The following is a 23,067-nucleotide window of genomic DNA, read 5'->3' as shown; positions in this document are numbered from 1 at the left end:
CATTCTCCTCTGGAATCTTTACATTGAATAAATGATACAAGGCTTGAAGAAACAGATGGAATTTGCGTGTTCCAGCAGCTGTGCCTTGACCAGACTGTCCTTACAGGTCAGTAGTTTTTGATCTCGTCTGTTAATTAGAATTGTGAACGGTCCCATCCTCAAAGCTCTATCTATCTATCTATCTATCTATCTATCTATCTATCTATCTATTTATCAATCAATCAATCAATCATCTATCTAAACAGAGTCTCATTCAGTCCAAGGTGGAGTGCAGTGGCGCAGTCTCGGTTCACTGCAGCATTGACATCTCAAGCTCAAGCGATCCTCCTACTGCAGCCTCCTGAGAGGTTGGGACTGCAGGAGCATGCCACCACACCCGGCTAATTTTGTTTTTATTTTCTTCAGACACAAGGTCTCATTATGTTGCCCAGGCTGGTCTCTAACTCCTGGGCTCAAGCAATCTTCCCACCTCAGCCTTGCAAAATGCTGGCATTACAGGCATGAGCCACTGTGCCCAGCTTGACATTGGCATTTTTAAGGTTTCCCATGTTACTCTAACATACAGTAAGAACCATTGCATCAGTCTTGCTTTCTACTCTTCCATAGCTGACTTGATTCCAGCATTCCCTTCCCTGTCTTTGAGGCCCCCAGCATCATCCTAATAAATTCTCCTTTGCTTAGATTATCCAGAGTTAGTTTTTGTTACTTATAATGAACTTGATGTAAGTTCATAAAGCCCATATCCTTTCCTTCACAATGTTCCAAATTTTAATAGACGATGCCTTTGAACTTAGCTTTAGAAACCCATACACACGTGTGCACACACACGCGAACATAGCCCCTGGTCTCTGGTTCCACCTAACTGCACACTGGCTAACAACCCACTTCTTGTATATCATGGTCCCGCAAACTTGAGACAATATGCAGGTCAAGTGCAGTCATTTTTGGAGCTGTGCTGAAGACTGGAAGCTCTCCCACCTGCAGGCCATCACTGGAGCCAGAAATGGGTCTCTCCAGCCACAGTAGACTATATCGCATCTGACACGGCGGGCATCTCCGGAATCCACCTTTCAAGTTTTCGGCAAACCATTTTCTCACTGTCCTTCACAAAGTTGACATTTTCGGCAGCATGATAAGAAAGATGTCATGTCGGCTGCTCTTCAAGTTCTTGTCACAGTGGTTAGCACCAGTTCTGTCATCTTCACTCTCCTCACAGTCTCCCATCTTGAGCCATGTCACAAATAATAATACATCTAGAGTTGTATTTTTCTGTTTTTTTTTTTGTTGTTGTTAAATTGAAACTACCATAACCCAGCTGCCCATCCTTTGAGTGACTGCTTATGCAAATTGTTTTCTTCTTCCCAAATGCTTCTGACCTGGAGCTTATTAATTAATATCGATTATAGGATTAATATAATTAAGTACTGAGTTTTTAATGTGAAACATTTTAATATTTGAAATTAAGTGTGAACAGTGTAGTCAAAGAATTCAAGATTCAGTGTGTTTTGTGAAATGAATTTACCTCTTTAGTGTCATTAAATTGTCACTACACACCCAGGTGAGCACACAGATTCTTAGCAGTTCATTATCTTGCTAGAATGGTTCTCCATATTATGTTAAAAGCTGGGCCACAAAACCTTCTTTTGAAAGGCAAGATGTCTCTTCAAGAGGGTCAGGATGCTAAATTAATTCAAAGCTTACAATGATCTATATGTTCTGATATTGCATCTATTTGGTGATTAAGGGCAGAATCCAGATGTAAAAAAAAAATGTATGAATTCAACAGAAGAGGAAAGAGTGTCTGGTCCACTGCTCTGCATACAACCAGCTTTCAGGCTCCAGTCACTACCAACAAGGGGTAAAACTCCAGCTGAAGAGGGAATATACTTTCATCTCCAAATGCAAATGTCCACATATGCTGGTGCAGGCACCGTAAACATGATATATTCTCTCTCTCCAAATGGATGCATGCCTGCAGACCGCATTATGGATCCATGAAAATGTCCTTAAACAAGCATGATAACTGAATCCTACTTGCTACGAAATTGTTCCAGCCCAGAAACACGAGAGCTTAAAGGGACAGAGAGGGACAGAATATCTTAGTAGATGTTCTTTGCAGTGCTCCCTGAATAGGACACTTAGACTAAACATCCTCTTTTAATCTCTGACTTAAAAAGAAAAAGACTTCTCCTAGAAACTAACTCTTTATTACTTCTAGTTTTAGAATGATACCTTTGAATTTAATCCTTGCATGGAACGTTTTCCTTTGTCTCTTTCAAGTGATTAATAACCACAATTTCAAGATAGCACCAAAGCATTATCTTCTCAAAAGGAGATATCCCTGCTTGCTCATCTATATGGTTTGTACAATCCTATGTTAATTATAAATTATAATTAGGGCTCTCACATCCCATAGTTACTGCTTCATTATGAAAGCCAGCCTCACCCCTTCCTCTCCTTTCCTTCCAGCACATGCCCTTTTCTAATTATGCCCTGATGCCCTGGGGCTCAGACATGCTGCTAAAACAAATATATCAAAGTGTTTGTATCACAAAGAATAAGATAGGAAGCAACAATAAGCAATTTCTACAATATTACAAGTGTGCATTGTAGCTTCTTGGGGCTATTAGTTAATTTCAAAACCAGGCTTGGAAGGGGCAAAAATATACCAGTGAGGACTGTTTTGACTTATTTACAGTTCTTCTAAATATGTGGTTATAACCCAACAGTATCAGAAGGTGTCATTAACTCTATTAAAGGATGAAAGTAGTTGAGAAGTCTCTCTCTACTGAACAATCACAAAGAATATGGATGCTATGGGCACAAGGACATTAGTCAAAGTGGCTCAAGCTCAGTCCAGGTATTGAATGAAGCAAGAACACAACAGATGATTAGAGAAATTGTATAAAATGCAGGAAAGCATGCATTTTACCCCCAAGAGGACCAATTTAAAAAATTGGCACTACATAGATTTTTCCCGTTGAGGAATAAGAGATGTGTTTCTTTATTTCTAGACAAATATAGACAATTAATCTTTAGATTCCATTCTGAAGACATTATATACACAATTCTGAGTGGTCAGACCAGTAGTATGTGTGACTTTTTGATATCACATCCACTCTAAAAGGGGTGTGACATCTGAAAATATGTTTTTGTACCAGTTAATTCAATGACCATGGGATAAAGACACATTGTTGGAATTTTAAAAGGAAAAAACACATTATTTGATGGTTTGTTATGGGCCAGAAAGATTGTACCAATGGAAGAGGTAATTTAGCATATTTCACAAGATTTCTTGTCTCAATAGGAAAATCTGCTGTTCTCATGGGGAAAGTCAGGAAGAGAGTCACGTGGGTTAAAAGGAGACAAGTTCCAAAGAGAATTTCTCCTTGGACATCTGGGATGCCTACTTATACTTGAAATTTGTTTGAAAATTTTTCCCACTTTCTCTTCCAAGTACTTCCTATTAAGTAAAGCTGGCTCCTTAGAATTTAGAGAGCATGACTCAGCCATGTGCAAGGCCTTGCTCAGAATTGGAAGGCCACCTAGCGACATGCTCATGTTCACAAGTGCAATAATCCTTGTGGTCAGTGTGTAACATGAGACCAAGAATGTGGGGGTGTTTGTTATACTGCATCCATGCCTGCCTGCTATATAAAGTGCTATATGCAGAGGTCAGTAAAACAGAGCTATCCCCACTACACGGTTTTTGCCCTTTATCTTTGTGGGAAGAAGAGCTGAGAAGCACCAGACATAATGTCGTTGTGTGTGTGTGTGTGGGTGCGCATGGGTATGAGAAAGAGAGAGGAGGGAGTTAGAGTGAAAGAAAAAAATGTGTTACTCATTTGCTACTAGGAAGGCATTCACCAAAAAGAAATAAAAGGAACCATTATGTGATATGAATTGAAAGGGCCGCCCAACATTGGAGGCAAGGGCACAGTCAATAAGGCAATCATTGTGGTCCAGGGGAGAGAATATAGAGACCTAAACTATGGTAGTGACATTGAAGAGAGGAAGAAATGGATGTACTTGAGAGATACTTAAGGGCATTGTCAGGATATAGAAATTGAATTGTTGTGACATACTAGGGAGAAAGAGAAGTCAAGGATGGCTCTTGAGGTTCTATCTTGGGCAACTGGGAGGATGAAACCACTTACTTAGGAATCCTAGCAGAGTAACAGGAGAAAAGTGAGTTCCATTTGATTGTTTATTTACTCAAATCTTAACCTACAAGGGATCACGTGGTCTCGGAACATGGGCAGCACCTTGGCTCCAAATACATCTCCCAAAAGAAATCTTTAGAGCACACTTTCAGAGATTTTTAAGATTCATGCCATCTTACATCTGCTTTACTCATTAATCTATGCAGCTTACTTTGGATTGGGGCGGTTGGCATTATAGATTTGTTAATTGCTGATACAATGTACTTTCTACACAGGCCATATGTGAAGAGCAGCACTGGCATTCAAGAAATGTTAAATAATAATGTAAATGAGAAAAATTTCCAATCCCAATAATAAAGGGATCCAAGGAACATTGACGCAACTTGCAATCATCAGAGCTGTTTGATTGCCTTGTCACTGTGGGATAGTGACCAAAGTGATGCTAATCTAAATGTCATCTAGAAAGAATACTAAAAATATTATGGTGAGAATTAAGTACTGCAACCTTAGAAGCTGATTTAAAAATTAGAAGATGTAGCAATTTACATCTGTGGATTTCATGATCGCCAAATGCAACCAGCTGAACATACTCACATTTTCCTTTTTCTTCCGTCTCTCTTTTCAGAAAATGGGTTCAGTTTTAAAGAGTTACTTCAAACTAATGTTCTCTCAATCAGTGGGTCTTAAACTTTGCTACATATTTGAATTACTTGAGATTTTTAACTCACGATGTTTGGGCCACTTTCCAGATTAATTAATGTCTGCAGGTGGAGCCCAGACATTAGCATTTTTAGCCTCTCCAAGTGATTCTAGTGGGCAGCCTAGTTTGACAACCAAAATTCTAAATATGTGTGATCTAAAGACCAAATGCTTTAGAATCATGGCAGAGAGGGGTTATTAAAAGTGCAGATTCCCAGCTCCATTTAAGACTTGCCAAAAGAAATTATTTGAGGATGGGACCTAGTACTCTGCATTTTATCAAATCCCCTCATGATTTATGTGCACACTAAAGTGTGAGAACCACTGTACAAATTGAAAATCAGTGGTGGTACCTGTTATGCTTTTAGACATAGGGTAAACCTTGTGTAAAAGAAACAACAAATCCATGTAACAGAAAAATTCAGCTCATTACCAGGGAGTTTGTTTAAAACAGGGTTTCTTGACCTTGGCACTATTAACATTTTTGGCTTTGTTTTCAGGAGTCTCTCCTGCACGTTATAGGATGTTTAATAATATCCCTAGCCTCTACTTACTAGATGAAAATGGTACCACTCCTCCCCAGATGTGGCAATCAAAAATATCTCCAGATATTGCCAAATGTCCTGTGTGTGTGTGTGTGGGGGGTTACCCCCAGTAATTCTAAAAAATGCCAAACATGTGGATGGTTCCATATATCCCAGAGTTTGAAATTATGAACAGCAAACATCTTCCTGATTGACCAGATGTGTCTACTCTTGACTGCAGTAACTGTGATTCATAGAACCCAGTTTTTCATAGAGATGGTGCACAAGCTTCCAGAACAGATGGGAGAAACTTGGTCACTGCCACCTCACTGGTCATTAATGATTTCCAGCTGCAGCAGGGCGAGGTTCTGCCTCTGTCTGTGGAAATGCTGGGTTAATAATAAGGAAAAAACATCTTTTTACCTAATCTGAATCTGGTTGTGAGATCTCAGTGAGAATGGGCTCTATTCTGTTAAAGGCAGTTAAAGGGCCATTGCTTTCATGAGTCATGAATTCCATTTTTTTTTTTTGAGATGGAGTCTTGCTCAGTCGCCCAGGCTGGAGTGCAGTGGTGTGATCTCGGCTCACTGCAAGCTCCGCCTCCCGGGTTCATGCCATTCTCCTGCCTCTGCCTCCAAAGTAGCTGGGACTACAGGCACCCGCCACCATGTCTGGCTATATATATATATATATATTTTGTTTTTTTAGTAGAGATGGGGTTTCACCATGTTAGCCAGGATGGTCTCGATCTCCTGATCTCGTGATCCACCCGCCTTGGTCTCCCAAAGTGCTGGGATTACAGGCATGAGCCACTGCGCCCGGCCATTAATTCCTTTTAAATCTGGAACAAAGAATAGATAACATCTCCACATCTAAATGCTGGTCATGCTGGTGAAAGGTTTGGAATGTGGTTTCCCCAATCCCAAAGGCGATTAATTAGTGTTCAAAGGAGACTCTCCCCTTAGGTAGTATAAAACTCCAGATAAACTCTGGTTTTCTCCACAGAGCTAAAATCTCCAGGTAGGCCATGTTAATTCTGGCCATCTTCAGGCTTCTCTTTAATTCAGATGACTGCTGTAGCATCTCACCTGGAAATGTTGAAACAAATATCGAATGGCTGGGTTTGGCATCTCACACCATATACAAGAGCCAATCTTGGACAGGTGGGAAGGTAGAGTGGTTACAAATGCAAGCGCCAAAGTCAGAATCCATGTTTGAATCAGGCTCAGACAGCTATTTGTTATGAGCTTCAGGCAAGTGGCTGAATTTATGTGAGCCTCAAGCCCTCATCTATTGGGTGAGGGTAATAACGATACTTATCTCATATGAATGTAATAAGGATAAAATGAGATACCATATATCAACAGCACTTCGTGCCTGGAATATAGCAAGTGATTATTAAATGGTAGTGATTATCCTTATTTTAATTAAACTTTATTTATGATTGTTTAAATTGCACCTTTGAAAACACTTTTATTTATGAAACCTGACGATGGACTATTTCATTTGCTATTGTAATCCATATAAGATAATTTTAGAGGTTAAAGGGATATTTCAGATACTATGATTCAGTCTGCTCATTTTACAGAAATGAGAAAACTGAGGCACAGAAACAGGATCTGATACTCCCAGATTTATGCAGAATAGGCTGTAACATTCAGGTCTTCAGCATATAAGTACAGTCCTGATATAGTGTGAAAGGAAAGAGCTTTGGACTTAGAACATCTAGGTTTGCCACTTAAATTTACAGATGTTTGACTTTATCATCATCTGCAAAATGGATATAAAAATAGCTAATCTGAACATTTTACAGCAAATGTCTGAAAGCACTTTGTAAATTGTAGAATATTACACAACTGCTACTTAATATTATGATATCTTCTTTATTAAAAAAATGCAATGCAAACACAGATTCTGAAACACACACATAAACCTCAATAGGACCGGTCAAGATCATTTTGGTTATCTTTTCGTGGCCTGAGAAATAGATCAGGTTCAAGCAAGTGTGCCTTTTAACAGTGGCCATTTGTTCTCTGCTCCCCTTGGATGTTGAGCCTTCCAAAAGCAGCACCTTGGACAGCAGCCAGGAAGGCTTCCTCTCTGAAGCCTTGTCATTGTGTCAGACCTGACCTTCAGGCACCTACAACATTCTGCAAGCACTTTCTTCCTAACTGCAAGTTACTGTTGCCTTGCGATCTAACTTTTACAGTGAAACACAATCAGAAACTGCATTTCACCTCTATCCTTAAATATTGTGGTGAAGGAGATGGATGGCCCCATGGAATCAGGGTTTTCTTTGACCTTCCCTATTGGACCCGCATATAGTGACTGACAGCCTGCCACATTCTCTAGAAAGCAAAAGTTTGCATTTTCATTTGGCCTGTGAACAACTGAACTGTATACATTTCAGGACTTAGAAATATTCAGTGAATAAATTTATAATGATGAAGCATACAGCATACACGCTTGAGAATTTTGGGTAGCTTGGCAAGGCCAGGATCAGAGTCATCAGTTCTAAAACTACAACAAAAAACTTTAAATTGTCAGTGTTAATTTTGGGTGAGGGTATAAAAGGTGAAGAAGGACACAGAATAAAATTGGAAATAATTAGCAAACCTAGTTTAAAAGGGAAAAATTTTCACCAATTTGCCAATTTATAAACCCACAAAGAAAGGACATAGGAAACAGGACAGGATAACAAAATTTTTGAACTTAAAAGTGCCTTAAAGATGATCTCAGTATTTAAGTGATTCTACTGAGAAGCATTAATTTGGTAATAGAATTTATCTTGTGCCATTATTATAAATCATTATTTGAGATGAATTTCTTTTTATGAGATGAATGTAGAACTAATGGGTATTTGCTGAAAATGATGGCACTACTATAAATGCATAGGCCTATCTTATGCCAATCCATTTTTTTTTGCTCCCTAAACATAATTTCAAAATGATAAAGCATGGGTTGCTTATTATGAATGACTTGGTAAGGTACCAGGCCCCTAACTGGATGCCACTAAAAAAGCAATCTGACTTACAATTCTGTTTACATATTGCTCAATTACTCTTTTCAATATAAACATATTTTAAAAGTTGCTGAACACTTGACTCAAATTTAGTCCCAATACATGGTATTTTTGCCCATTGCTAGAATTTTTTTTTTTAATTGCACCTTTGAAAATGCTTAAAGAAAGAGAGACTTTAGGAATACTCAAAGCTTGCAAAAGTGGAAGTGATGGCATGGATGGAGGCTTGGGGAAAGGGTAAAGATATCACAAACACAAGCCAATACACATGTAACTTCTTACCTTTTCGGCTCTTGATTTGCCTGGGTTTTGGAATCTTTTCTTTTTTTGGATTCCTTTTTGGTATCTTTTTTAGCCTCTGGTTCAGGTGGGGAGGGAGTTTTGCTCCCTTCAGGGTCTGCATTTGGTGGCAGCCCACTAAGGTACACATGCATTTGTTGACTTTGGAGAGGGGGTGGTCGCATGAGGCATGCACAGAGTGTGGCCAGCCATAGGAGAATCAAGAGCACGCGCACATGCACAAACAAAAGAAAGAAAAAGAAGGGTGCATGAAAAAGCAGGCGCAAATGCATTCAAACTAAAATAATAAGAAAAAAAGATGCAAACTTGCATAAGGAAAATCAGAACTGAAAAGAAAATAAGATATCCAAAACTGTTTCCATGACAAGATGTATAAACCTAACTGTGAATCAAGTGGCAGTCTTACAATATGAAATCCAGACAATGTGTATCATAATTCATGATGATGTTTACCAGGGAGTTTACAAAAACACTTCATTATTTTATAACACTTTCTTATTCAGTAACATATGTAGAATACAGTGTGACAACCCAGAGAATATAATGCAACTTCTCTCTCTCTCTCTCTTTAAAAAATTCAGTCCAAGAGGCTGTAACAGATAGTCATCAAAGTGTACATATTTATAAAAAGCAGAATTATGCACAGATACCCCCAGGTATCAGAGTTTTCATGAGTATCTTTTATGCAAATAAAAGGTCACGTGCTGGGCTAGCAAACCTTACAACAATGGGAGGTGATGATAACCTTGTTGCCTGTTAAATATTCAAACCTACAATGCTATTGTTATCTAGCTCTAAATGTTGAAGTTGCATTTCATAAAAATATACCAGTGCTAGAAGGAGGAAAAGCACAGAAAAAATCCTACAGAGATTTTAGTTGCATAGCTTGGAAAGATGAAGATGACTGACACAGTTCTGATTTAAAATAAATGTAGTCAATTTTGGATTCTCCCACATGTGGATTTCTCCAGAGCAGCGACTTTTGCATCTGAGGCTGGGTTTCTGAAGCCACCTAGTGTTTCCTGGGTGTGGCTTCACTGGCTGTTGGTTGGGGAGCTTTGGGATAATATAGGCTTGTCTTTATACTAATGCAAGGCTACATACATTGAGATAGTAAACTGGCTGTGGCAGTGTGGAAATTTATTCCATGTCTCCAGAGCCAAATGGCAATGTTCTTAAATTATTTGCTGCTTTGCATTATTCAGAACATGGATCTTTTCCTCCAGCAGCTGGGCAAGGTCTAAAGGAAGAGAGTACTTAGTACAGAGTCAGGAGACTTGAGGTTCTGGGCTTGTATATAAAATCTACAAAATGAGGGGGTTGATTAGACTGTGATCTCAAAAGTTCTTCCAGGCTCTATGGCTAAATTAAAAGTGCTGTCATCATCTTTGCCTTCCAGCTTCACCTAGCTTGCTTCAGCTCTGGAAATGTACTTGGCTTCCTCCTTCTGCAGGACATTTGTACATGCTGTTCCTTTTGCCTGGAACCACTCAACTCCTACACATGCTTTAGTTCTCAGCTCCAGCATCACTTCCTCAGGGAGGTCCTCCTTGCCATCTTGCCATTCCATCTGAGTCATGTTTCTTTATTAAATTTTGTCATGGAATTTTATTCCCTTTCCTCAGAGTCAGAGCACCAATCTGAATGTAACTCTGCCCTTGTTTGATGTCTGGCTTTTACTCACCACACATATTAAATGTGTATCAGAGTGACTGACACTAAGGACATAATCATTAAGCAATTATGAAATAAATAACAAAAACAAAGGCAAATATTTATTGTTTTTGCCATGTTTCAGGCACTATACTGAGCCCTTTATATGTACTTGCTTTCTCTCAACAACCCCAGGGGTATACAATCATCCCATTTTACAGATGAGAAAACCGTGGCACAAAGGGTTTAATTACCAACCAGGTTATTGCTAGTAAATGGAAGAACTATGATTTGAACCTAGATTGGTCTAACTTCCGAGCTTGCCCTAGAAAGCCCTGCTTGCAATTTATTTTAAGTTTCTTGAAAGGAGAAGAAAGTTAGTGCCCTGTGTGTGTGTGTGTGTGTGTACGTGTGCACATACTACTGAAGGAATGAGGACAGGCAGATCCTAAAAGCAAGACTAGCCATAAACCATTGCCAGTACCATTTCTTAAGGATCACCTCTAGACACACGAACACACACTTACCTGTTCCCATGGACATGGGATGCACAGAAGGCAAAGCTGTAGTGAAGAAGGGTGGGGTCGATCATGGCGCCGTTTTCTGCCCGTTCAAGCAAGTCTCTGAGGTAGCAGAGATGTCGGTGACACCCTCGGACTCCATTTCGGGCGCAATACTCGTCTAGTACAAACACCTGGCCAGGACTGAACCAGCCCTATATAAAGAATAAAGGAGAGACTTTCTTTTAAATACAGGTTGTTTTCTGGAGAGCTGCTAGAGTTGGGAGTGGCTAGAGAAGGGGACTGAAAAATAGCCAGAGCTAACACTCCTTGATTGCCTATTATGTGCCAGCCACTATGCACAGCACATTGTGGTTTAGTCCTCATAATGGACCTATGAGGTACATTCTGTTATCCCTGTTGTAAAGATGGAAAGATCGAGTTCAGGAGGGCATAAAATTTCCTAGTGAGTTATGGAGCTGGATTAGCAGACAGCTTGGTTCCAGAAACAGAGTCTCACCTACTGCTCAAACACTGAACCATACACGTTAAAGGAGTATTGGGGTGGGGATGTGGCAAAGTCGTGGCTACTGGTAAGAGGAAATCATAACATTAATGTTCTACATTGATATAGAGCTTTACACTTAACAGAGAACTTTCAGTTGAGCCCTATAGCAACTCTGTAAGGTAGACAGAGAAGGTTTATTTTACAGACAAGAAAATGGAAACCCTGGTGGTTAAGTGACTCACAAAGATCATACAAAACAGAGGCAGGACTCAAATCTAGCTCTGTCTTATTCCAAGTCTTCTTGTTTTCTCTACTCTAGAGCATGAAGAAATTTTAGGGTTGGTCTACATACATGCCAGGACTTCATAAATCCTTTCAATTTGGAAGGAGTGTTTTTAAAATTTTTAAATGAAGGTAATAACACAACTCTCCAAAGAGAACAGCATGACTTAGTTTTCAAGTTGTGAATCAGATGTAATTCCACTAAACTGAGAGGAACTTCTTGTGTCTGGTTTACAGTTTTATTTTCTCTTCTGATAATTGTTTGTATTCTTATTATTTACTGCTTGCTATGGGACCAGTCCAAACTCTGCTACACAAGAGAATGGGAATTCAGATCTCCAATTTAGAGCAGGTTTGGTGGCATGATGGTATGCAAATTGCTAGCCCCATTATGCACTTAAGAAAACAGGTGCTCAGAAAGGCCACGTGAGTTGCCACTCAAGGTCACCCTTGAGCAGAGCCTGAAATAAAATTGTGTTTTCTGGTTTCAGTGTCTGTTCAAAGAAAGAAATAAACCAATTTAGGTGGTACTTTGTAAGCTGGAAATTTGGGGCTATTTTAAATATAAACTTAATTTTACTTGGAGGGTCTTCTCTGAGTCATCCATTGAATACTGCTCCATCTTGGGAGAGAAAAGGCAAAAACAGAAAGTGACTAGGGAGCAGGTAGAGGCCACAGAAGTACAGCGAGAGAGGCCTTTGCAACACTCTAATCTTGTATTAGGGATCTGGGAATCTTCAATTGACAACATGCAGCTCAGTGATGCATCCAACGAAAGACGGCATCTTTCCTATTTCAAATTATAAGTTACTGCAGAGGGCGGAGAGTAGTCGAGGCAGTGGGCTGCCCCTATAGGCAACTTCTTTGCCACTCCATCTGCTACCCCAAATGCTAAATCTTAGAAACAACACTGCTGTGAAAGATTAAAATATATTTTCTACGACTCAGATGACACCAAGTCTTTTGTAGATGCCAAAATAGCTGCTTTGAAAAGAGTTGAAGAAATATCAATTAGGAACTCAGTCGAAGACACAGAAAAATTTATGTATCCCTGCTGGTCGGTCTCCAAAACTAACTGAAAAAAAGATTGTAATAATGAGAAAATGGAATATATAGAGGCAGGAGATAAGGTCCTTTTTAATTTCTGTTATTTTCTGAAATTTTGGAATAATGACTAATATATACAGGTATACAAACAGGGAAGGAAGCTATTTTATGCTATTCATAATTAATTTTAGATTCTGGACCATAATTTTAAGCCTATAAGTAACTAATGGAAAGCAAGTTTTAATATTTCATTTCTGGTTAAATTTTTTAAGAAAGCATTTATAAACTCTCCTTCACAGTGAATCTCAAAGAAAATTGTTTTAAAAAATGATAATGTGAAAAAGTCTTGAAAATAATATACCTCAAAAAAATTCCTTAAGGGAATAGTAATTACATATAAAAGGGAATGATTTAAGTTCAAAGGCATATTCTTACAAGTTTCATGAATGCCATTTATAATTATGTGAACAATCACGTAATTGTACAAAACACATTTGAGAAAAATTGCCTTGCAATGCAAGGTAAGCTTTTTACTTTTTTTTTTTTTTTAAAGTCAAAATGATGTGTTCCCTTCCAATTTGGCAAAGTTCAGATTCTTTTGATGAAGGAATTCTAAACCTGAGATAATCAATGAATCTTTCATGAGATACAGATTAATAAATTATTCCACATAATTCTGTTTCTGTTTTTAAGACTATTTTATCTACATTTTTTTATATCTTGGCTTTTGGTACAAAAAATAGAGAAATTTAAAAATTAGAAAAAAGAAAGAGATTGTCATTTTACGTATTAGTATCAGTAATATGTTAACCTTAGTTATTATGTAGTATAAATATTATATAGACATATATTTCTCAACTTCAGTGTTTAGAATCAGGGATGAGAATTTTCCTCTATATAAAGACATTTCATCATTTTCCCTCATCTTTCTCATCTATAAAGTGGGATTAATAGCATTTACTTTTAAGAAATGAAATAACAATTTATGGCTTGAGAAGGAAGTAAATTGGGTCTTTTTTAGGCTTTTGAATTTGATAGTTTAAAGCCAAAAATGTATCTTCAGAAATCCAATAAAGATATAATAGCACTCCCTTGAATTTAAATCATTTAAATCATTTAAATCTAGCTTTAAAATAGGATTTCAGGAAATATTGATACTCCTGTTGGATAGATAGCTGAATTTCCAAATAACTAAAGCACCATAAAAAATTCCCTCAAAGGGTGAAAAAATGCTGTGAATATTGTGAAGAAAAAAAAAAAAAAGCCATCCAAACAAACAAACCCAAATCAATTTAGCTTATGAAAAATAAAGTTTATTTACAAATCATTTTAACCTTTAAGAAAATACACAAAGAGAATACATTCATTTAATGAGATAGAATTACCAGATCTGGGATGGGGAGGGAAGGGCATCTTAAACTCTAAGCTACTGAGGCAATTTTTACAAGTTCTCCACAAGCAGGTGCCAAACTCGATTACCCTCTTGGGAATATTTCTCATGTAGCAGCTGAAAAGGGGGAAGCTAAGATAGGGAGGCTGGGGAATTGGATCTGTTTCTACTGATAACTTCCTCCCGCTCAGTCTTGTTTCTTTGGTAAGTAAAACTATCTCAACCCAGGAAATCGGGAACACATTTATAATTGTTAAAGGGATTCTGTAATGGAGAAAAGAGCTTCTGACATAAAGGTAGATAAATATTTAAATGAAAAAAAAATGTTATGTTTAAATTGCTGTAGACCAAAGAATATACTTGCCAGGCAAGAATAGGAATCATTAAGTCTGTGATCCAAAGTAAGGCGTTGTACCATCTCAAAGAGGGAAGCGTGGTCAAAGTTACAGGGGTTGGAAGAGATAAATTCATCCATGCCATGTTTTTGAGCTCTATCTGCGTCTGTTCATTTATACATGTAGAGAGAGACACAATTTAGAGAAACACATCACATTTTCTTTGACATTTCAAATACACAGGAATTCACTAGACATTATGAACGTTAGCTGTTTCCCCGTTGCCTCCCACCAACATCCCCAAGATATTCTTTTTACCTCCCATTGTCAACTTGCATCACTTACTGGTGAGTTTATTGCATTTAGGCAAAAATATATTGGCATCAACATGTTTATCAAATGATCACATTTCCAGTGCATTTATGTTGTTCTTTAAAAACTAAGCACAAGACGGTAACTTCGCCTGCATTTCACCAAACACTGAAAGCAGATCGGATCTTTGCTTAAGATAGCCTATTTAGCTTTGTTGGTTTTCAATAGATTCTGCCATTCCAGCGGTTATGTCTACAGCAATTTCTCTGCAATTATTGGGATTATCTGAAAAAGGGTTATGCTGATTTTCAGCAAAGTGACAATATTTATATCCTCTTCTTCCAAATCCGCGTTGCCAATTTGGTTTCATAAAAGGTTTGAGTCCCCAACCCCCAAAATTAAAAATAAAAAAAAAGATTTTCATTGAAACCTGGAGATTAAGTTAAATGGGAATTTAGTTTGTGATAATCAAGGACATTGCCTTATAGTGTGCTTACTCAGTTAGCAAAGCTTAGGAAAGAGACAAACAAATTTACTCAGCAAGGGCTATGATCTGCCATTTATTGTGAATTAATAGTCTCAATGTATTCACACTTTTCCTTACGGGGTGAAGGCTGTAGGCAAAACCTCCTAAGGGCTAACTAATTAATCTCAACACGTGTAACTAAAATACACTATACTCAACTGGCAAAATAACTCAGAGAATTCAACTCGTGTGTGACCAGGCAAATCCTAAAGAGGTAGAAATGAAGGTGCTCTCCATGAAAGAAATTGGCTCACCCCACCTCATCTTTACTGACTCTTCTGATATGCAGACTATGGAGAAAAAGAATCTTGTATGAAATCGAGCGAAAGATTTTATTCATCCTTTTGCAGGAAACATTCTACTGGAATACGGGGACCTGCCAGGAACTAGTGATGCTGTCAGGACACGGGAAAAACCAATTTCTGACTTGGGAGTAGTTTGGATAATATTTTCATATGTGGCCTCGGTTCCAAGCAGCTTATTTTTTTTTTTCCTCTCCCATGCTTGGGGTATGGCTGTAAGCTTGGGTTATGGTTAGCAGTGTGACTTTCAGATGATGATTTCTCCTATTATTACTGGTATTATATTAATAAATCACTCAAACCTAAATGCATGGTATTGTCAGATTTATACCTCCTTATTGTTTGAATTTTTTTTTAAAAAGTTGCCATTTTTCATAGAAGCAGCAAGTGGTCCGTGTTTGAACGAGCTGTGTCGTTTATGCCCAAGACTCACAGAAGCAACGGGTTCCAGAAGGCAAGTTGAAGAATGTGTATTTTAACAGCCAAATCGCTCCATTAGAATAATAAAACACAGCTTTTGGAAAGGATATCAAATGCGCAGGAATTATATTAGAGAATCTGAGAGAATCCTCCTTGCTGCATTAACTGCCTTAGATTTATCCTCAGGAAAGTGCTTTCAACTTGAGGTTGGCTGCTTCATCTAGGAGGCTTCTTTCAGTTCGGTTGTTTGGTCTCCAAACTACATTTCTTCTTTGACTTAGGATGACCAGGAAGTTGTTGCTCCCGGGAAAGCTAGCTGCTTCTAGGGCATGTGTGTGACTCCTCTGGCCCAAGGCAAGTGTCTTAAACCTGCTCCAACTGTAGTCTCCCCTGGCATAATGACACTCCTGCAATCCAGGTGACATTTCCCTATCCCCTTTGATAGACTCTGCCCTCTCACCTCCAACTTGTCAGTCCCAAATCAATTTAACTCAGGAAAAACTGAGCGTGGGGTACGCACGAATTGCTCATGCTGTTTCATCCTCATAAAAAGCCTCATCCATCCCTCGCCTCCCAATTTTAACAGATAGATCAGGCATTTTGGCTAGCAGCAGCTTCTTGCTCTCCGATTTCTCAGAAAAGGCTGCAAGCTGACAAACCGGCCGGGGCCTTACTCTGCCAGTTTGGCTTGGCTATTTTATTGCCTTCAATTATGATGGTACAACTGGTCATTTAGCTTAGAGAGAAGGGGGCTCTTTTGTAGCTGTTAAAAAAATATGGCACATGTTTCAAGTCTCTTACTCTTTGTTTGTTTGTTGAAACTCTTGAAAACTTTGCTGATGACCTATTTCGCTTTGCTGGCCACTCAGGAAATGGATCTGAAAAGGCGACTTGGCTCCTCTATGGAGACCTGGATTCAGACCCACTCCCCACCCCCCAGTCCATCACAATGGCTCAATGAATGCGGCTTTGTGGTGCTAATTCTAGGCTAAGAGTAAGTCTAACTAACAATTTCGTTTTTTACTAACATTTTAAAGCAAGCTTACAGAAAAGCCTAAAATCAGTCTGCTTTTGTTTTCAAAAAAGTAACCATGTCAAAACAAAACTTCCTTTTCCCTTCTTCCTTTCTCTCCTCTTTCTCCCCATCCACTTGTAGCATGAGCCTAGGACTGGATTTAGGAGGTCTGGATTTTAATTTGAGCTCTGTTTTTAAATAACTGTAGGATGCTGGCTGAATTGTTTATCTCTCTGAGCATCAGTTTCCTTGTGTGTAAAAGGAGCTGAATTTTCAGTTCCCTTCCTGCCGTCATAGGCTGTAACTTAATGATCCTTAGATCCCTTGCGCACTATGTGTGGAATGGAGCTTAATGCAGTGGGAATTTCCAGCAAGTAAAGCGAGCAGCCTCTGGATTTTACTTTCCCCAAATTATCGTTTACTCAAAATTGGGCTCATTATTCTAATGGTTCCAACAACTCAAGAGCGCTTACAAGGGTGGCTGGCTCCCACAAAATCTTTGAGTTTCATTGAGTTTATTATATTTACTGAGCTCATTATGTTATTAAAAAAAGGAGGAGGAGTAAGCCGGGAGTGCTGTTTCAAGGTGCTAATGAAAATAATCTGATGTTTAAGCTCATCCAAGCATGGGTTTTCATATTTTTTGTTTTTGCCACATTCCCAGCCCTAGAACAGTACCTGGCACATAGTAGGCACTAAGTACAAATTTGTTAAAATCAGAATTTATCTTATCAGAATAAATACAGAAATTTACTCTATTAACAAATATTTTTCTTTCTTGATTTTATGGAATATTTATATACTACATTGATTGGAAACAGCTTATTTAGTGGGAGCTAGCAAAGCAAGTGGTTAAGTGGCTGGGCATAGGCAGGTCACAAAGATTAGATTTGAGACTAGCTCTGCCACCACTAGGTATGTGATATGAGGCAGGTTGCTTAATGCCTCCGGGCCTCCTTGGCCTCATTTGTAAATTGAAGGTAAAATTCAAGTCTACGCTCAGAGGACTGTTGAGAGGATCTGAAGAGAAGCACCTGGAAAGTACCTAGGGCCCTGGCATATATTAAGGGCTCGATAAACATTAGCGAGGAGTAAACAAGCAGGATCTTTAGTGTTTGAAAAGCCAGTTTGTTTCAAGTTGTTAGTGAGCCAAGGATGTCTCTGCATTTATAGCTAACGTTCTATTCCTTCTTTGCTTCTTAAACCTTATCATTTCTAGGAAGCTGGGAGTCCTTCCCTATGTCTCTGCTTTAATTCTTTTCTGCCCCTGTATAACCAATTCCTACATACTGTCTCCGTGTTTTCACTGGGTTATTTTCCAATTTCTCTGTGGTCAAGACACATACATAAAATTGAATCCCTTGGTAGATAACATGTTCCATGAGGGCAAGTTTCTAATCTGTTATTTCCCCTGCCAGCTCTTAGAGGAGCCAGGTCCTCAGGAGGGGTTATTAACTGACTTACTCTGACACCTTCATCCCAGGAAACTTCTCATTGACTTTATTAAGGAGTCACACACATGGGGATTCAGATGGTATCTTGCAAATCCAAAAGTAGGAACATGTGCTCTTAGGGGAAAAAAATCTTATAGAAGGAAACAGAATTCTAGGTGCAGGTGTCTTTGGATACCATTCAGATTGTCTGCCTGTGTCTCCATACATGTCTAGGACCATATGCATTACATATGTTGTCTATTTTAAAATAAAACACTGCAGTGGTCCAGCTGTTCCAAATTCTGTTTCAAAGAACTTGTGGGCGCTTCCCAAGCAACACCATACAGTCATTCTTGCACTGTCCCGGTCTGTTCTTCCACAGTGTCAAACATAAAAAAAAAATGCTCTTGCAACTCCATTTTTCCCTGTACAAACAGTTGGAATTGGTTGATTAAAGCAAAAGAAAACTCCAATGTTGACATTAGCAGAGGGAAAACAGCCCAGAGCAAGAAGTATGAAAGAGTCAATTCCTGAATTCAGGACATTCTGGGATCACTTCCTTTGCCAATATTTGGCATGTGTCAAGAGAATAAAAATGAATGTGAACATCAGGTTAAGCAAAAAGGAATTAGGAGGGTAAAGTGGCTGCTTAAAACCCCAGTGATGTTTGGATGATCTCTTGCTTCGGGAGATGCATCCTAATGCTCTTTTTCGTTAGCTGTATTTCTCTAGAAATCAAAGATTGACATTTTAAGAACCAATTTCAATCATCTTTACCTTTGTCAGACCTAGCCTTAGGAAGTAGTTCCTACGTCCTGCTTGGTCTTCAAGGGCTCCAGATGTACTGATGTACTGAGAGTGAGCTATGTGATTTTATAGGCTCTGCAGCTAGGGCATAATTCAACACACCTTGCAAACATTGCTACCTGTTTCACTTCGGGGGTTTACTTGCATAAGGATTTTTTAGTCCTTTATGACATGGGCATAGGAGACTGACTTCAAACTAAGCTTGGTTGGATAACGCTGATATTGGCACCTACATTAAGAAACTTCAAGAACTGTCAATGGTATCCATGACACAGATGCAGGTGATGAATGTACAGACTTATGGAGAGCAGGTGCACTTTCAAGCAGAAACTAGTCTAAACCTTGCCCCGAGTTTGCTTGGAAACAATTTTGACTTGACATTTAAGGAATGTTGGGAAAACACTGGTTTCTAAAGTGATACTATTATGTGGGTTTTATACTCTCATCTCATTTAATCTACTTTATTAAAATTCAAGTGATATGGTCCCTAATTGACTACTCTGTCATTTATGTTGTTCTTTGATCTTGATATTTGGGTTCATTTCATGTTTGATAGACTTTTCCTTTTTTCCTCCCTTACAAATGAAAAACCATATACTATTTTTCATGATCTATTATCTCAATATCAAGCATACTTGATGTGATCTTGCTTCTAACATATATATTTTTAGATAGGCTTGCAATAATGTCTAGCAAATAACTGTAATTTTCCAGGAAGAATAATATAGTTTTCAAATTTTCATTTTATTGAAATTTTCCTATTATTCCAACAGCTTAGGGATTGAAGGTAGAAGGTCAAATCTACCTTTTTATTTTGTAATATTACATTTTGGAAATTTTTCAGGGCTAGTGAAAAATTCACTGTTGAAAATAATTATGATTATATTATTAACAAATTGTCTGAAAGAGGCTCTTCTCTCTCATGAATCCCTTTTGTAATAAGCTAGAGGTAGCTCTTTTAACATTGAAATTTAGAGCACAGTTATGGCTGTTGCTACTCCTGATGGATGCTAGAGGCAAGAGAATAGCTAATGCAACTCTAAAGTCATCTGTGAACCCAAACTGCAAATTAAAAGGTGACTTTGTATCTCTCTTATATGGAAAATGTGTGCTTGTCATATCTGCTTGACAGTACAAGAGGGAATGTATGGTTTGGACAATAACGAACAATGACAGTAGTCAGCCTCATCAGAAGACATGAAATAAAGAAATGACAATGATTGATGGCAGCTGGTTGTTTATGGATTTTTCTAGAAGAGCTTTTATTGGAATACTCAAGTAACCAGGGGATGTTGTGCCCTGCCTGAGCTCTGCACAGCAAGCAAAAGACTGGTCCTCACGTGCCTGCTGCCCAGAGGCACAACTGGACCACTTAATTGAGAAACAACTTAATTGCTTCGTGGTCCCTTCAGCTAAACTGGGGTGATATGAATGGCCGAGAGAGGATGGTTTCTTTGGAAGCTCTCAAGGCTCACATTGCATCATGCAGAAATCTTGAATTTAAAACTACTATGGCAATACCCCCAAAAGGATAAGTGTGTGATGTTTATTTCAATGTTAATTTCTATAATTGTCAGACAATTGCTTTGAGTAAAAATCATAACAGAGATTTTGTCAATGATCTCAAGCAAAATAAATAAATGATTTTAGTTTTTCCCTGCTGTAGTTATATTAACTTACAGAGTACTCGATGTTTTTACATTCACTCTAACAGGAGCAAAAATAAATTGTCTATACCTGATTAATAATCTTACTAGAAATCACTGTATGGCATGAAAATACTCAATTAATTAACTAGTGAATAATATGTTAAATATGTCTGAAGTAGTTAACAGTGAGGTAAACCTTCATTTAATATGGTCTGTTTAGATCAAATGATGGTGTTTGGAAAATTTTAGACCTGATTGTGGGAATCTATTCTTTTAAAAAGTGATTTACTCTTACAATGAAAAGGGACATGATTTACAGTATGGTTTTGGGTCATCCAAATTACATTAATATTGAATTAATTATTTGATAATGCATTACTGCAACATAGCAACTGCAAGTTGACAATATAAGAAGATATAGCAAATTTTATGAGATAAAACTATAGAAAGGAATTAAAGCAAACAACTGTTTAAAAATTCACTAGGATAGCAATGCGTTGTTGTGCAAAATACATGTATATTTGTTTAGAACAGAATCCATTCAGTCATCTATTCATCCATCCTTTCTTTCATTCTTTAAAAAAACTATAGCAAAATCCTAAGTTCCCGCTAAGTTTACATTCTATGAGAAACCTTTTAAAATGCCTCATCAGACATTCAAGGAAAGTAAAGTTAAATTAAGTATCTGCTTGAAGTGGTGAAAAAAGTCTGTCTGCTAGCCAGGGGTACATTTATGCAAAATAAAAGAAAAAAGAAAGGGAGGAAAAAGCAAATTAAAGAAGGAAACAAAAAGAATTTGAAGAAAAGGCTATTATTAAATGGTCAGGAGAAATGATATGACCTAGTTCTTCTAAATTGGCATTCAGAATACTCAAATACATAGTTGCCTGCTCTCTTGACCAATTTTTCTAACTCCCTCTCATGCCAAGTCTTTCCTCAACACATTTTTGGTTGATAGCTTTTTCCTACGTAAATTAAGGAAGTGTGTGTTCTTTTTTATTAATAACTCAAATAGTGAAGAGAAAGATTTTTCTAAAGTTTTTAAGTTTCCTTTTTCTCTTACATGGGCATTTTTAGAAAAATTAATACAAATACAAATGATGTCAGAAAAGTTATTGTTGTCATTGTTCTTGGGGGAGTAGCAGAATGACATTTGAGACCAGAGGTTCAAACCCTCCTTGGCATTGTAAGACTGTGAATCCAAAGCATTTGTAAATGAGCGACATGGATTCAGTCATGTCCTTAATTTCCTGTTTTTGTGTGTGGTAGTTCCATGTATTGTAGCTCTCCTTTCCAAATTAATCCTCTATTGGATCTTACATTAGAGCACACCCTTAAGCCAGGTAGAATGAATTCTTTAGTGTTCAAATAATGCATTTGCTTTCTTAATTGTATTTTGCAATTTCTTCCAGTCTTGCTCAGTTAACATCTCTGGGTTTCCTACCCCACTTATTTTTTAAAGTATCCATGGTTACCACACCATTGGTACTCTGACCATTCGAATCTTTGGAATGGGAAAGGAAAAACAACAACAACAACAACAGCACATTATCAGAGTGCAAAATGATCTGTTTTCAGGCATTAAGCAGTCAGGTAGCTGTGAATTCCATGAAACAAAGGTATTATTTGCCATTTTGTTGTGATGTTAATTAATATTCTTGGAATGAACAAAAAATTAGATGTTAATGGTTGGCTTTACTCAGAGGATCATTTGATGCCAATATGAAAGCCAAGGAGAGGAGGCAATTATGCACACATCACATGCATCCTAGTTTCAGTATGGAAGCTTACATTTCAAACCTAAGGTCAGGAAAATAACATGAAAAGTTGTACTACAAAGTCTAGACATGAGGAAGATTTAAGGGGGAGGGAAGCACATTGCAGGTGTCAGATAATCTAGTCTGATTATCTGAGCTGTGCTAGCTATAGGGGAGCACTTACCCTTCAGTCCAGCTAGAAGTTAGCAGGGTAAGAAGGAACAAACCAGAATAACATAAAGACTAGCAACAAGGCTCAGGAAAGCAGACAGGAGTTCTAACCTAGCAGCCTAAGTTCTTGGGTTCGAGCAAAGATTGAACAAGAAAACTTAAACAAAACAAAACAAAAAACAAAATCAACCTCCCCCAAACCAACAGTAACCCAAATCCCCCTAACTGTTGAAGACGTTCAGGTGGTAGCAA

At 38.1% G+C, this 23,067-nt stretch overlaps 1 protein-coding gene across 3 annotated transcripts in view; it reads right to left on the bottom strand.

The window, feature by feature from the left end:
- Positions 1–23,067, bottom strand: part of CADPS (calcium dependent secretion activator) — a 494,204-nt gene that overhangs the window by 126,462 nt on the left and 344,675 nt on the right. For 2 of the 3 annotated variants that reach the window (XM_009200417.4, XM_009200423.4), the window contains exons 12-13: positions 14,453–14,589; positions 10,889–11,076 (exon numbers count right to left, since the gene is read on the bottom strand). In XM_009200417.4, coding sequence (XP_009198681.3) covers positions 10,889–11,076; positions 14,453–14,589 — 325 coding nt within the window. Of the gene's footprint in view, positions 1–10,888; positions 11,077–14,452; positions 14,590–22,828; positions 22,841–23,067 lie in introns of all 3 variants that reach the window. The other variant, XM_009200406.4, reaches the window with a different exon arrangement.

The sequence above is a fragment of the Papio anubis genome, chromosome 2 (genome assembly GCF_008728515.1).
Source record: "Papio anubis isolate 15944 chromosome 2, Panubis1.0, whole genome shotgun sequence".
Lineage (NCBI taxonomy): Eukaryota > Metazoa > Chordata > Mammalia > Primates > Cercopithecidae > Papio > Papio anubis.
Note: the sequence above shows the minus strand (reverse complement) of the source record. Positions and strands in the feature narration are given on the sequence as shown.